Genomic DNA, 17,028 nt, shown 5'->3' on the forward strand with positions numbered 1-17,028 from the left:
GTGAACTATTTCAGTCCCATAAGGAAAAATACTGTATAATACTATTATTGTAGAAATAGAAAGGCAGCTGGTAAAAATAGTATGAGGATGGGGGGAGGGGCCTAGGAGCAGAGAGGTAAGAATAGGCCGAAGGGTAATCATAGGGTCGCACAATTTTGATGGGTAGAGGGAAGGGTGGGTAAAGGAAATGGGAAAGATATAAAAACAATGAACAGGTATAAAATAAAAATTTTACTTACAAAATACCTAACTTGGGAAGGACTGGAGAGCATTATGATAAGTGACCTAATTCAGTCCCCTAAGGACATATACTGTATAATACCATTATTGCAGAAATAGAAATATAACTAGTAGCTGAGTATGAGGATCCAAGGGGAAGGGAGGGTTTGAGTAGAGGGTTGAGGATGGGCAAGGGAGGTGGGTAATCACAGGGTTGCTCAATTTTATGGGTAGAGGGAGGGGTGGATAAAGGTAATAGGAAAGACAAGATATGAAAAAACAGAGTATACAAACTTTACAAGCAAATCAGTATAAAATAAAAATGTATTTAAAAAAGAAAACTCAAAATATATTTTTAAATGTGTTAATTTCCATGTAACATAGGAGAATTTAAGACTTTTAAAATGGACACTCCTGCATTTACTAATTTAACAGTAATTCATTTATATATTGGAATAAGACTCATCAATAGCCTGCATTATACACATGACACAAACTTCCTTGTTGAATGTGAAGAGGATCTGAAGTACTTGTAGAAGATTAAGGAATGCAACATTTGGTATGGATTGTATATCAATGTCAAGAAAACAAAGATTCTTACCAATGAACTGATCTGCAACATCATGATGGAGAGACTGAAACTGTCAACAACTTCATCTTGTTTGGACCCACAATAAACACCCTCAGTACTAGTAGTCAAGAAATAAGGAGACATTGCACTGAGAAAATCTACAGTTAGGGACCTCTCCAAATTACTGAGGTGTAATGATGTCAGTTTGAGGACAAAAACGTTTCTGATTTAGGCCATAGTTTTTCCAATCACTTGCTATGCATCTAAGAGCTGGACAATGAATAGGGAGGACAGAAGAGAATTGAAGACTTTGAGTTGTGTTAGAGAAGAGCACTGAACATTCCCATGGACAGCCAAAAGAACAATTATGTCTTGAAGAGGTGCAGCCCCTTGGTGCTGCTGGAGTGCTCTCTGGAGGCAAGAATGATGAGGCTTTGCCTCACATACTTTGGACATGTTGTTAGGAGGGGCTATTTCTTGGAGAGAGACATGCTGCTAGGAAGGGTGGAGGGTTTGCAAAGGAGAGGAAGACCTTCAACTAGGTGGACTGATACGGTTACTGTTGTAATGGATTCTTGCGTGTCAGCATGTGTGAGGATGACACAAGATAGAACAGGGTTCATATCTTTTGTTCATAGGGTCGCTCAGTCATGCTCAACTCTATGGCACCTAACAACAACGTATCTCAATACATCATGTGCTACTATCCATATTCAGAGGCAGAAACAGGCAAGGATCATATACCAAACAACAGTTATAAGAGTCTAAAGAGAAAAAAGTAGTACATAATAGTAATAATACAGAAAAGTATAATTCCTACATCTCATACTTTTTTTTTTTTCTTCTAAAATTGCTTTCAAGTTTATTTCAACTCAGGGACCTGAGAATTTGGAAAAAGATTAAATAGGTTTAACTGAATGAAGACTGACAGTAACTATATGAAGGTGATACTATCAACTGGACTTTGCCCATTTATGAAATAACAAACATTAGAAGATAAGGCAAAAGGACAATCCAGGAGAATACAGTAAGAATAAAAATTCAGATTTATCAACTATAAAGTACAACTGGAAGCAGAAGTGGCATCCACTTTCTAAATAACATGCCTCTGGAAACTCTATGAACTCTGCTAAATGTTAATAGTTGTAAAGGGCCTTCAGGCCTTTTGTTCACAGGGTCGCTGAGTCATGCTCGACTCAAAGGCAATCAAAAATAACAACAAAGTACAATCAAGTGTTAGCAAGTAGGCAAAGATGAACCAGGATTCAGAAGTTAAGGACCAGCCATTAACTTGAAGTTTTAATTTCAAGAGCTATGAGATATCATCTCACCTCAGCAACACTAGCCAAGTTCAATAAGGCAGCAAACAACAAATACTGGCAAAGTTGTGGACAGACTGGAACTGTTATTCACTGCTGGTGGGAATGGAAAGCAGTCTGGTACTTTTCCAAAAAATTAGAAATACCATTTGACCCAGCAAATCCACTACTGGGAATATATCCTAAAGAAATCAGAGCCATGACCCAAACAAATGTATGCATATCCATGTTTACTGCTGCCTGATTCACAACAGCAAAGAGCTGGAAGTACCCAAGTGCCCATCAACAAATGAACGGAAAAAGAAACTGCAGTACATTCAATTCAAACTGTGGTACATTATAGCACAATGGAATATTACAGAGCACTGAAAAACAAGAATGCATAAAACATTTCACAACATGGGAGAGCCTCAACAACATTATGCTGAGTGAAAAATCACAGTCACAAAAGTATAAACACTGCATAACACTGCTATGATAAAATAGGACAGACATGGGAAGGATGGGGAGAGACTGGGAAAAGAGTGGATAGATAATTAACCTTGCATTAGGACAGATGAGTGCAACAACTAACCTAAAGGAATATAAGATGAGGCATTGTATGTATGACAACAAATTGGAACAGGGGCTGCATTGTGGCCAGTAGGCTGGGAAGGGATATTCAATTTAAAAAAAGTATTTTTAAAAAAGAAGTTTTCATTTCATTCTGGAAATAACAGAAGCTCCTGAAAGTATCTAAGGAAGAAAATACTATTTTGAGACAAAAATGAGAGAAACTGGAGCAAGCTAAATACACAGAGGTATTGATAATAAAGATAAAAGGGAGGGAGAAGGTGAACAAGTCTGAAAGAATAGAACTGAAAGAAAACACAAGTATATATGACTTGAAAGAACAAACATACCATAAACAGAAATAAAAAACCAGGAAGAACAGAGAAGGAAAATACATTTAACTGAAGATATGCTAAGTATGGCATCTAGAATATGAATGGTTGGAAGCATAAAATAGGAGATGTTGGAAGCAAGAGAGGTGACTACCTATAGAAGGAAATGAACTATAACTATTCTTTACATTCATGAGTTTAGATAATAGAGAGAATGTGCAGAGAAGAGAGCCAAGGACAGCACAAAAGAACATTCAAATTTAGGCTACAAGAAAAAAAGAGGCAGAAAAGTTAGAAAAATGAAGTGTCACACCAACTGGGACACAACCTGGAAAAAAAAATAACTGGTAAAAAAATGAAATGTTGCAGAAAATTAACATTGGATTTGGCATCAGTAAATCTAAAGAATTAGAAGCTACAAATATTAATCCATTGTTTAGTTAGTTGTGTGCTTTGCAAATGAATCCTGAATCAAAAAAGGGAAAGAACTACAGGAGAACAAGATGTCACCTGGGCTAGAAAGAGGGCTTTATTTTTGGATAGAATACATTTAAAAAAAAAAAAATATATGTAGAGAGAAGATCTTATCACTTAATCTCTAAGAGCAAAAACTGAAGTCTGGCTGTTGTATTAAGTATTTCAACTCCACTGATGTAACTTAACCAATTCTAAATCATCATCATCATGATCATCATCCTCCTTACCATTTGTTACATATACTCAGTGCGCCAAAATGCAGAAGTCTAGCTGTCCAAGTGAAAAACGTAAAGTATGTCACTAGTGTAATCAGAATTGAAGCTCTAATCTTCCACATGCAAGTCTCATGTTTTCTCTCTTGAGTAACTCTGACCAAATAAAAGCATAAGTACTATATAGTTCAAGAGGAAGAACACAAAATAGTAAATGGAGATGGGAAGAGACTTGGAAAAAATGTCAGGGTACAACTTTTTCTTAACATATGCAGAAAGAAATACACAAATGAATACTTAATTGGAAAAAAATGTTATCAAATATTTGCTAAATGAATGAATGAATGAATGGAATGGAATTGGACTAGGAGTCAACAACACATTAATTAAATGGCTATCAAGCAGAAGGGAGTGTCCAACTGAAGCAAGACAGCATACTTTGTTAGCGGAAACCAATTACCCACCCAGTTGGCTTAGAGAAGGAAGAAAAAGCAAACAAGTTTATGCTGACTGAAATCTTTATAGTGGGAAAATGGAATTACCTCTAGATGACTTCTCAATGCCTTCTCTTCTTCCAAATCTTTTCGTAGCTTTTCTAATTCTTTCCTAAAAAAAAAATACATATAAATGGTATGTTTTCCAGCCTATAAAACAATATAGTTTACTAATGTCAACAGGACCTTCTGCCTGCCCTCCCCAAACATGGGAAAATGTTAAAAGGATTACAGCCATGCTGACTGAATAAATAAATAAATAAATAAGTTGTACTTTCTACTTTAAAAGGTTCAATAGGACAGACATAAACCCACAAAGCCATGGCCAACCTATGTGAGATAAATTTAAATAGAGCAACTATAATTATATATTCATCTAGTTTACATTTCCTAGTTCCAAATGCTAAAATTTCAATCCATATGGTTGAGAGTCTTCCTCTCATCAGCCATTTCTCTACATTTCCAAGTACGATACCCCTCTCCAAGGAAAAGCCTCTCCTAGCAACAAGTCCAAAGGTTTGTGAGATGAAGTCTGATCATTTTTGCTTCTAAGGAGCAGTCTGGTTGCATTTTCTCCAAGACAGACTTATTTATTTTTTTGGCAGTCCATGTGATATTCAATACTCTTCTCCAACATCACAATTCCGGTGGTTCAGTGGTAAGGAGTTGCACTGTCAACTCAAAACCACCAGCTGCTCTGTGGGAGCATTCATCATACCACTTTCACATGTTATGAAGTGACTGAAAATGTTTTGGGTCAGGGATACCTTTGTCTCCACATTTGACAGTTTCATGAGGACTTTGATAGCAGATTTATCCAATTTAATTTATGATTTAATTTCTTGACTCCTGTTTCCTAAGTTTCAATTTTGACTCCAAGTAAAATTAAATTGTTGACAGTTCTGATTTGTCTCCATTTATCATGATGTTGTCTATCGGTCCAGCTATAAAGATTTTTCCTTTCTTGATACTGTCTGTGACACTGAAAGTCAGGGAAAAAAGTATTTCATGTTTTGTGTAAGCTTGGACATAATACTTCATTTTGTCTGCTCTAAACTTGGTATGTTGTTGTTCTGTGCCGTTGAGCTGCTTGCAACTCATAGCGACCCTATGTACAACCACCCTAAACCCTGCTCTATCCTGTGCCAATCTCACTGCCTCTGACACACCCATCCCAATTACCCCAGTCACTGAATTAATCCACCTCAGAGAGGGTCTTCCCCTCCTGTGCTGTCCCCCCACCCTCCCAAGCATGAAGTACCTCTCCAAGGACCTGTCCCTCCTTACAACCTGTCCAAAGTATGTCAGACGAAGCCCCAGAATTCTTGCCTCCAAGGAGCAGCCTGGTTTAACCCTCTCCAGGTGAACCTGTTTGTTTTCTTAGCAATCCATGGTACCCTCGATACTCTTCTCCAGCACCACAGCTCAAAGGTATCAATTCTCCTTCTATCCTCCCTGGTCATTGTCCAACTCTCTGATGCATAACAAGTGATAGCAAAGATCATGGCCTATATCAGATGCACCTTAGTCTCCAGAGTGACACCATTGCTCTTCAGTGCTTTGGGGAGGTCCCCAACAGCTGACTTTCCCATCGCAATACATCTTTTCATTTCCTGGCTGCTGGTGCCAAGAGTGTTGACTGTGAAGCCAAGCAGACTAAAAGTTGTTAATAATCTCTATCTCATCATCTATCCTGATGCTGCCAAATTGGTTTAGTGGTGAGAATCTTTGTCTTCTTGATATTGAGCCTCAATCCATACTGAAGGGTGCAGTCCTTGAACCTCTGCAGCAAGCACTTCAAGCCCTCCTCAGTTTCAGCAAGCAGAGTTGTGTCCTTCTTCTGGCTTGGTTTTCCCTACAATCTGTTTTTTTGAGGTTAATCCATACTGCTGCATTATGCCACAATTTTATTTTTTCACTGCTGTATAGTATTTCTCTATCATCAGCATACATTATCCATTCTCTTGTTCATACACTTCTTTGTCAGACAAAAATTAAACTGTCATCCATTTTACTTCACCGGATAAACTAAAAATGCTGAAAATATTTACTTAAGAGATTTCTAAAATAACCATATATGTAAATAAATGGCTTTAAAAAAATATCTACATATAAAAGAGTTTTTACTCTTTCTACAGTTAACCTAAAGGAAAACTGTGTATGTAATTATCAAATCATTAAAAATTGTATATTCAGTATAGAAACTATCCATGTTCCTCTACTCCTCACAGGTTTTCAGAAGCCTGCTATTTAAGAAGAGGAGGGCCAATCCTATGTCCTACCTGGTCTTAATCTGATACCTCTACTAAAACCTGTCCATCATGGGTGACCCTTGTGATGTTTGACAAAGCAGTGGAATAGTTTTTAGCATAACAGCAATCCACAAATTACCTCAGTCCAGAAACTGACAGTCAAGCACTATTCTAATTAGGGTTCAGATCTGTTGTTCATAGATAGGGTCACTATGGGTCATAATTGACTCAAGAGCAACTAAACAACAAGAAATATAAAAACACAAACTAAAATATATCAAGACAGTTCTCTAACTGGTAGATGGGTGATATAGCCAATAAATACTTAAAAAGTGGGTAATTTAAAGGTAGTTCATAATATTTATATTACAGATTCTGAAAATCCGTAGATTAAAAAATGAAAAATGGAATAATTAATCTAATTTAATTCAAATTAAAAATGGAAAGATGAAATAATTTAAGATCTATCATGTATAAAAATTACCAAGTCAGTTAAAGAGAGTAAGACCTGATTATCAAGATGGAGTGACAAAATGGCTTCATGTATATCAGAGATTATAAAAATGGCACAAGATCAAGCAAGGATTCAATGTGCTATACATAGGATCACTATGAGGAACAGTCAACTCAGAGGCACCTCAGGACAACAACAACAACTATTAAAAGATGTATTTTTAAAGAAGTTATTCAAGATACATGTTGGTTTTTTCCACCTAAGAAGTGCTCTGCAATCTACAAATACCTCAAATCAATGTTGATTTATTTTATAAAATATAATGAGAATGATTGTATGAAACACAAAGTGAATTAAGAATAGTGTGAAACAAAATGTATACAAACTTTGTATGCAACCCAATGTAAAATGAAAAATGATAGTAATAATAAAGAAGAAAGTGGAAAAATATACACACACACACACACACACACACACACACAATCCTACGCCAGCTGAAAGTGGGTCAGGAAAAAGGTAAAATCAGACTCAGAGGCATCATTGGTATCTCTAGAATAAGGACTTCTGCACTATATTCCATGGAATTCTTTAAAAGGCTCCAGAGGAATACCCAAAAGGGGAACAGGAAGAGACGTACCCTCCTCACCTTCAGTTCAACATGACTAGATGTTTTATCTATTTTTCACATTGAGTTTTCGCAGAATGGTTTTTTAAGAGTTAAGACATTTTAAAGTAAACAGTCATGGGGGGAAAAAATCTCTGAATCAATAAAGAATGAGTTTTAGTTATAGCTTTATCATTCAAGAGCTATGTGAACTTATAGCTTTACCAATTAAATTTTTAAAGGGGACGGCATTCTTTATAATTTCATTTTAAAACATCTCTACCTTCCAATTTGAGAATACCCTTAGGAAATAATCTATCTCAATCCTTACATTTCACAAATGTCCAATTGAACCTTAGCAACAATGGTGATAAAAATGTCTGGGAAAATTGAATATAGATTTTAAAATGTATCTATTTTCTCAGGGATCTCTGATGGCCTAATAGTAAGGAGGTGAACTACCAACCCAAAGGCATGTGGTTCAGCTCCACCAGCTGCTCTGTGGGAGAAAATTGGGCAATCTCCTCCTGTGTAATTTATAGTCCCACACTCACTGCAGGGTAGCTGTCAGTCAGTTCTCACTTGATAGCATATATCAACAACAACATTTTCAAGAATAATTAACTCTTGCATCTTAATTGAAAATTCAAACCAAAAATCACTGGAATTATGTTTACCTTTTCATGACTGGGCTGCTAGAACAGTTGTCCAACTCAAGTTTTTTGCTCTTCTAAAGAAAACTTCTTTTCAATACATACTTGTGCTTACCAGGGATTTGACAAGAGTACATTTTTACAAGTTAATGCTTAGGAAAAACGCTAAATAAAATAAGTAAAGAAAAAGATTAAGGAACCTACCCATGATCCTTTTTCAGTGCTTCTATAAGGTACAGCAGTTCATTAATCTGTGCTTTAAGTTCATCCACAGGATTTTTCTTCCCATCCTCGGTTATTTTAGCTTTGATTTCTAATGGAGTTAGGAAAGCAGTTGTATTTGGCTTAGAAGCAGTAGTTACAGGTGTCAGAAGGGGCACAGAGGGCTGAGATGGCTGAAAAGATAAAAAATAAAAAAGGATGTGTGGGTTTTTTCCAGTTATAATTTGTATTTATATAAGTGGATAAGGAGTTGTGCTCCCCACCCAATGTCAAGAAGTTTGAATCTATCATGTACTGCCTGAAAGAAAGACGGGTAATCACCTCCTTTGTGATGTAGAGCTTCTGACAATTCCCCGGAAAGCCGGCATCATTCCTACACAACATCATCATATTTAAGGTGGAGAGATGTGTTGTACCAAAGAGATACATAAGTTTTAAAGACTTCAAGATAAAAAAATTAAGTTTTGAAATAATTTTTTAAAAAATGTAGTTTGCTTTCTCAACTAGACAACCAAACCACTGAATAATCAGAAAATAAACTGGCAATCATTAGTAAGTGAAGTAATTTTGGTGAAAAATACTAGGGTCTAAAAACCAAGTATTTATCTTAGGAAGGTTTTTTTTGCACAGTAGACCATTTAGAACAATCTAACAGTGTAAGATGTTGCGTTGGTCCTACATGTTAAATAGGAGCTCCGCTGGTCTGTTGTTGTTGTTGTTGTTATGTGCCGTCGAGTCGTTTGCGACTCATAGCAACCCTATGTACAACAGCCCTAAACCGTGCTCTATTCTGTGCCAATCTCATTGCCCCCGACACACCCATCCCAAGTACCCCAGTCACTGAATCAATCCACCTCATAGAGGATCTTCCCCTTCTATGCTGTCCCACTACTCTACCCAGCATGATGTCCTTCTCCAAAGACCTGTCTCTCCTTACAACATGTCCAAAGTATGTCAGGCGAAGCCCCAGAATCCTTGCCTCCAAGGAGCAGCCTAGTTTAACCCTCTCTAGGATGAATAATATGTAATTCATATGTAATGATATGTAATGATTATATGTAATCTGCTGGTCTAGCAGACTACTAATGGGTAAGGAGTTGTGCTGCCAAACCAAAGCCAGGCTGACTGAGTCAACCAGCTGCTCCTCAGGAAGGTATGCGATCATCTACAGCCTCTAAAAACGTGGGGAAGGGTAAAAAAATGAGTCAATTCCATCTTGCTGACAATGAATGAAATGAATGACTGAAACAGACAGAGAGGGTAAAAAAAAAAAAGTATGTCAGACTGCTAAACAGATTCACTTAAAAGTAATTATGAAGAACTATACAAATTTACAAAAGAAGCATTAGAGAGCCCATGACCTGACATTATTTTAGTATTTCAATGAAATAATAGGTAATGATTTTAATAAAATTTCAACAAGTAGTTGACAACTAAGCAAATCAGATTACATGTATTTGACAAACTGGAAAAAAAAAACAACCCCAAACACACACAAACCCAATCAAATGCCCTAGAATACACTGAAATGAAAAATTAAAAAAAAAAAAAGCCCGAGAATAAAAATGAGGAATAATTTAGGACAAAGCCTATTTGGGACAACTTTCTTAAGTATTAGTTGTTTGTAGTAATTCTATCTAACATGAATATGAAAGAATTTAGAAAAACTCGTTGTTAGTGTCTTAGATATAACAGAGAGAAGTCATTCATTCCACCACTCTAGTACAAACAAAATGCTTATTTTTGATGTGTAACACTAAACTAGGAAGCTCTGGAAGTGATTAGGAGTTGTACTGCCAATCCAAAGGTAGAAGGTTCAAATCCACCAGCTGCTCTCTGGGAGAAAGACAGGTAATATCCTCACACATGATTAACTACCTCTGAAAATCTACCAGAGGGTCAGTTATGAATTGGTTCTGAATTCATTGTACAGAACCAATACCACCACTAAGCTGGTTAACAAGAAAATAAAACCTAGTTTCTTACATAAGCGTATTTATTGAGAAAATGAAACAGATGTATAAACCTCTGTCTTAAAAACATACAACTCTATATAATATTTACATCACACATTCAAAATATTATAAGGTCTTAAAAATATCTACAGAGAATAGTGTGACAACTCAATTTTTAGCCGAAAGTCTCTTATTTCTTGACAGAATAAGAATTTTTCAACGATGGTACTTTAACTTTCCCAATCTTGATGTTAACAATTATAGAAGTTACACAGATCTTAAACTACAATGCATATTACCTTTGGAGAGTAGCATGAATCCTTTTTAAATTTAGAATGCTTTAAGTGGACACTATCTTCTTCCTCTTTTGGTATCTTCAAGATTTTTTCTGGGCTTTGAGTTGGCTAAACGATTTTTTTTTTAAATCAAGAAACAGAATAGAGGAAAAAATTAAAAGGCAGTAAGCATATGGATAATAAAACAAGTAATTTACACTGACTGTTTTCAGCTGCTGGTATTTATAAACTGTTGTTGTGTGTTGTTAAACTGGAACCAACCCATAGCTGGCCCTCCAATGGGTTTTCAGAGGCAGTTCATCCCAAAGGAGGAAACAGCTCATCCTTCCCCAGTGGAACTGGTGGATTTGTATCATGTGCCTTTGGGATTACAGCACAGCTCTGGTGGCCTAGTGACAAGAAGCTGTTCTGACTCAACAACACACAACAACAACAACAGTGTATATATTCCATTACTGTTGGAGATACATAATTTGCAGCTGAATGAAAAATTTTTTTTATCTTGCGTTCAAAACACCTTGACTCTGTGATAATATTTCTCCCTCTCTTAGGGATCTTACAATGCCATACTGCGTAAGAGCCATTTTAAGAACACTAAAGACTTGATGGCACTTAACAACAATAACAAAGTATTATCACTATCCTAGGCACTATCTAGAAAGCATATCAAGAAATTTTAGAAAACAGGCAAGTACTACAAAAAGCACTGGTTTTAAAAAAAAAGTGCTGGGTTTGTTTTTTTTTTAAAAAAAAAGCACAGGTGGTCTGTCGAGTTGTGAAGAGTTGGGATGACATCTGAGTCCACCAGTCACTCTGTGAGAGAAAGATGGGCAATCTCCTCCTGTACAGTTTACTGCATCTGTAACCTGTAGGAGCGTCAGCTATGAGTGAGCTGATGACACATTACAACAATTACAAAATGCATGAGTAGTTCTGCTCAGTTTTTATTGTAGGACAAGTAGACTTAAACAGTTACCTCTCTCCTTTTAACCCTGTGCACTATAGCTATCCTATTAACGAAAACTTCTCATATTCAAATCCTTTAATCTTCCATACCAGGTGTGGTTGAAGTAGTTCTCTCTCCTTTGTACCTCCTTAAAAGCAGATCAACCTCCACTTAATACCTGTTTTCTTCTTTTTAAATTTTAGTAGAGCTGTAAATCATCTTTCATTCTTACCATCAGATAAGCCCTAGGTTTACAACTATAACAGCAACTTACAGAAAGTCCACCATTGAAGCGACCAGGCAACCTTCTCCCAGGCATCTTAGGTCTATTTGCAGTGAGATGCATTAAGTTTTCTGAGGATGTTATATCATCAAAATTTACAAGATCTAAAGAATAAAAAGAAATATCACCTTGAGATTTAACCACACACAGTAAAAAGTTCTTTAAAAACATTTTTAAAAACTAAAATGGAAAAAAAAAATAAGAATGTCATTACTTTTAAAGACTTAGAAGTTGAACTGTGCTTTTCATATGCATTTGGAAAATAACACTCACCCTTAAAAACCTTCTCTTCATCTTATACGCTTTAAAGTACAAGACTGTACCAACACTAAACTTCATGCTTCTGCAAGAATTAAGGCATCAACAAAAATTTCTCATTGAAAGCTATAAAGAATAGCCATAGACAGATGCAACTCAGTGTGGTAGCACACACACACACACACACACACAAGTCAACCTAACTTCTTGCTTGTAAAATCCTATGTTCCATCTCTAAATGCATGTTATATCTGGGACCCAGTTTCATTGTACTTTTGCTTAAATAATACCACGTTTAGGATTTAGAAAACACTTCTAAATATAAAAGAAACTAAGGAATAAGGGAAAATTCTACCCAGATCGTCACCTTGCTCAAGGACACATTTTTCTCTCTCAAACAATGGTACAGAATATTTCTCCTAGAGGATCTGAAAAAACTTTACAAAGAGTTGATCTTTACATTCTGGAGTCCAGGTAACTAAACAAAAATACCACATGTAAACCACAGGCACTTCCATCATCCATATAATCTTTCTTTAGTCCAGATTCCAAGAAAGCAAGTATTAACCAGAGCCAAGATGTTTTACACTGCAACAGACATCTTTGGACTATTCCCACACTGGTTTTTCAGTCTTCAAGTTACGACTGGTAAACTCTTCTTTCAATATTTGTATGCTCTAAATTAGTGATGCTATTTTTCAGAGACCTGAAAATAGCATTCATCATTATCCTCAAACTTTACCAACCTATTTTTATATTAAAAATATTTTATTTAGACATTTGGGGAGTGAGGAAAGGGGATGGTGAGCACAAATGTAAAGCAGAGAGAGGTATCACTCTCAGATGGCATTGTATAATTGAAGGTTTGGCTGAATACTGTTCATTCTGTTTTATCTTCCCAACCTAGGATTATTTTGTGTACTCCACATTTAATCACTTCACCAAGTGGACATACAAGAAGAGATATTCCAGTAGAGTCAGTTTAATTTTGATTCTTTCAATAACTGTTTGTAAATAGTAATTCGGTGTTTATTGTTTTAAGAAATACAATGACTTAAATGCTAAATACATTATGTAATTATTGAATCTGAACATATACTCAAATTGTTGTAATTAAAGAGTCAAATGACCCATATAGCTGACCCTCTGGCAGGTTTTCAGAAGCAGTAATCTCACAGGAGTAGATTGCCCATCCTTCTCCCGCAGGGCAGTTGGTAGCCTTAAACTGCATGCCTTTAGGGTTGTAGCACAGCTTCTTGCCACTAGGCCACCAGATGTCATTTTATTTATACATACCATAAACAAGTATGTACTAAAACCAAAGAAGTGTGTTAAAAACATGTATTTTGAAGCTTTTGCCTTTGACACAGATAAATGTGTATTGACAACAATGACAAAATGCCTTCAAAAGAATACTCATTTTGGCCTGTGGAGATTATTTTCAAATGCATATTTAAGCAACATGGAGAAAGAAAACAAAAACATACAAGAGGTGCAGACAAACAAAAATGGTAAATAAAAGGTAGATATATAAAATTATACACCATGCTCACATAAAATGCCTTCCCTATGTCCACTTTTGAGTTACAACAAGACATGTTTTTTACTATCCTAAAACTCTCTCAGGTTCTCCATTTGAATCATAAGTTAGTAAAATAAAACTGTGTACACGTTGGACTCTTATCTAAATGCTTTTAAATTTACCTAAATGTTGTAACAATTAATTTATCCTTTACATGTGACATAAAATATATGACAATAATGTAACTTGCACAATCACTGTCATTCTGCCAGTCACCTAGACTTCTGCAAGTTACCTACAAGATGTGGGCTTTAACAAAATCAAAAGAAAACATTTAATGTTGGGAGAAAGTAAACTTTCATGTTTGTCAATTAAAAATTTTATTAATATTTGAAATAAACTAATTAGGAAAATGTTTCCTAAATGAATCCCATTTCAAGAAATGGAAAACCAAAAGAATTAGAATAAATACGCAAACACATATACCCTTGAGTAAAATTACAAAGAAAAAAAAAATCAAAGTGCACCACCTATTTATACTGAATACACTGTTTTTATTTCTTTCAAAAGTTGTCATCTTACCAAAATGGAGAAAAGTAGGATAATTTCCTGACACGTAAGAAGGGAAACATGGCAAACAGGCTAGGAAACAAAATCTGGAAAGAAAAGCCAAGGATAGGAATTGTCTAGGAAAAAGACTGAACCAAAAAAAAAAAATTATTTTACAAAGTAGCAAAATAAGGAACAGTTGGTGAATGAGTAAAATTACTTCAATGATTAGTAGATAATTACTGTGCGTTATCTAATTTACTTAAAATGTGCACTGGATTTTTAGATTTTTTTTTCCTTTTTCTTTCAAGAGGAAACACTACGTGAAGCAATAATTTCATTTTATGTTAAGCTAATAAAGCCAATTACGCACTGCATGGTAAGACAGCTTCCAAGTATAACTTAAGACTTTCCTCTTAGAGACCAGGGTAATAATTATTAGATTTGTGTTCCATAATATATTTGGCACATAATATTATAAAGGAGGCAGTTATAATTCTATGATACACAAAAGAAAAATTCGCCAAATATTATTTTTAACACCCTACTACACCAATATAAATTAACATAACTTTATTTGTCTCACACGTATATTAAAATTTATTAATCCATTATATCATGCTTCCTATAACACAGTATTTTCAAGAAAATTATTGTAAACTTGTATTTAAACCTCTAACCACTGTTCTTGTGTTTTGGGTTATTTTTTCCTTGCTATCTTTAGTTTAGACACCGAGTCCCTTAAGCACTGGATGGAGGCCTAGTGGATAAGAAGTTGCACTGCCAACTCAAAAGGCAAGCAGTTCTAATATACTCATTGCACCATAGGGGATTTTCATCCTCTAAAATCCACTAGAGGCTCAGTCATTAGTTGGTTCTGACATGGACATAGATAAAGAGAACATTACTAAATAGAGCTCAATAAATGTTTTATGCAAATATATAAACAGTGTCTAGGAGTGGCATCCACTTCTGTAACAGCTTCCCTCCGGAAGCCCTAGGAACCTGGAGAGAATAAAAGACACACAGTGTGAGGACTCTCCTTCATTGGGTCACTATGAGTCGCCTGCGACTCGAAGGCACTTAACAACAACAACAACATTATTATTACTCAGTAGGGAGCTACTGAGAAGGTCAACTGTGAGTTGGAACCAATTCAATGGCAATGAATGGAATTTACTCAAAAGAGAGACCTGGTGATGCAACGGTTAAGTGCCTAGCTACTCATGGAAAGGTCAGTGGTTCAAATCCACCAGCCACTCATTGTAAGGTTTTGCTTTCTTGTACAGATTATGGCAATTCTGTCTGTCCTCTAGGATCACTGTGAGCTGAAGTTGACTGGGCATCAGTGGATGTGGTTTGGCTGGCCTGCTACTCAGAGAGCTCAGGTGGCTTAGCTGCAAAGAGTTGCACTGCCACACCAAAAGCATGCAATTGAAATTCACCAACTCCTCCTGAGTAATGTACTTCCTTTGAAAATCTGCTGGATATTGAGCTATGAATCAGTGTTAACTTGATGGTACAGAAAACCAACATTACTCAATAAACTCAAACTCAATGGTGTTGAGCCAGAATCAATTCAGAGCTGGCCCTTCAGCAGAATTTCAGGAGGCTGTAAAATACATGGGAGGTTTTTTGGTTTTGTTTTCCTTAATTATTCAAAAGGCACGCTTTATTAGAAAATCCCATCTGAAATTTTTTGGGAAGACGTCAATGAACAAGTGTTAAAAAAAAAAAGTCAAATAAAAAAACTGGTCAGTTACCAGACAACAGAGAAAAATGTTTTGCCATTCAACAACAAAAGCATTTGGATCAAGTAACACATCTCTAAAATTTCTCATAATCCTGAATGTATCATAAAAAACCCATGAAAAAAAGATAAACTATTATACTCGAAGGATACTTGCTCATTATCTATGTTACTACTAATTTTCTCTTATGCATTTTAATAACTTGAGGCAATTTTACCTCTTTAAAAGATTATTTTAGAAATATTTGCAGGAAGAGGACTTTACAATTTCTCATTACTGACAATAAGATTGCCATAAATTAGTTTTTAATGAAGCATTTGAAAAACAAATGAGTTCTAGCATGAGTCCAAAACAATGTAAAAATATATGGGGAAATTAAGTTACTTTATTCTATTAAACAAAATAAAAATCTAATTGTTATTTCCTAGAAATGGCTCTGCTGTATATATAAAACTCAGACTTCGTATTTTTACATATAATTGTCATATAAATGTTTATGTATGGCTTATATGCTCTGGTCGCAGTGGTAATTTATCAGACCACTAATCAAATGACTGAAGCAAGTACAAATCCATTAGCCACTACATGGGAGAAAAAAAGTGTAATCCCCTCTGGTGAAGAGCCCCAATGGGGACCAACCAGAGTCAAAATAAATCCAAAACCAGCAGTATATTTAGAAAAATCGTTATCACATAATAAAATCAAGAGTTTACACACCTTAAGGATAAAAGACTATGGGTTTAACCAAGAAAAGAACTTCAAAGAGAAAACACACTGTTGTTTTATATGCCATCAAGTTTACCATGGCTCACAGCTGACAGTATGCACAACAGCTTCGAACCCTGCTCTGTCTTGGACCAATCTCATTATCTTTGACACACCTCCGGTCATTACCTCAGTTACTGTGTCAATCCATCTCATCTGGGGTCTTCCTCTCCTGTGTTGACATTCCTTTTACCCTTCCAAGTATGATGTCCTTCTCCAAGGACTGGTCCCTCCTGGCAACATGCCCAAAGTAAGTGAGACAGAGCTTCAAAATTCTTGCCTCCAGAGAACATCTTGGTTTCACCCTTGCCAGGACAGACCTGTAAGTCCCCTTGGCAGTCC

At 35.8% G+C, this 17,028-nt stretch overlaps 1 protein-coding gene across 1 annotated transcript in view; it reads right to left on the reverse strand.

The window, feature by feature from the left end:
• Positions 1-17,028, reverse strand: part of CD2AP (CD2-associated protein) — a 241,900-nt gene that overhangs the window by 109,051 nt on the left and 115,821 nt on the right. The window contains exons 14-17 of the mRNA XM_006882125.1: positions 11,833-11,945; positions 10,616-10,720; positions 8,344-8,525; positions 4,225-4,288 (exon numbers count right to left, since the gene is read on the reverse strand). Of these exons, the coding sequence (XP_006882187.1) occupies positions 4,225-4,288; positions 8,344-8,525; positions 10,616-10,720; positions 11,833-11,945 (464 nt within the window). The remainder of the gene's footprint in view (positions 1-4,224; positions 4,289-8,343; positions 8,526-10,615; positions 10,721-11,832; positions 11,946-17,028) is intronic.

The sequence above is a fragment of the Elephantulus edwardii genome, unplaced genomic scaffold (assembly GCF_000299155.1).
Source record: "Elephantulus edwardii isolate Elephantulus edwardi_28Jun2011 unplaced genomic scaffold, EleEdw1.0 scaffold00017, whole genome shotgun sequence".
Classification (NCBI taxonomy): Eukaryota; Metazoa; Chordata; class Mammalia; order Macroscelidea; family Macroscelididae; genus Elephantulus; species Elephantulus edwardii.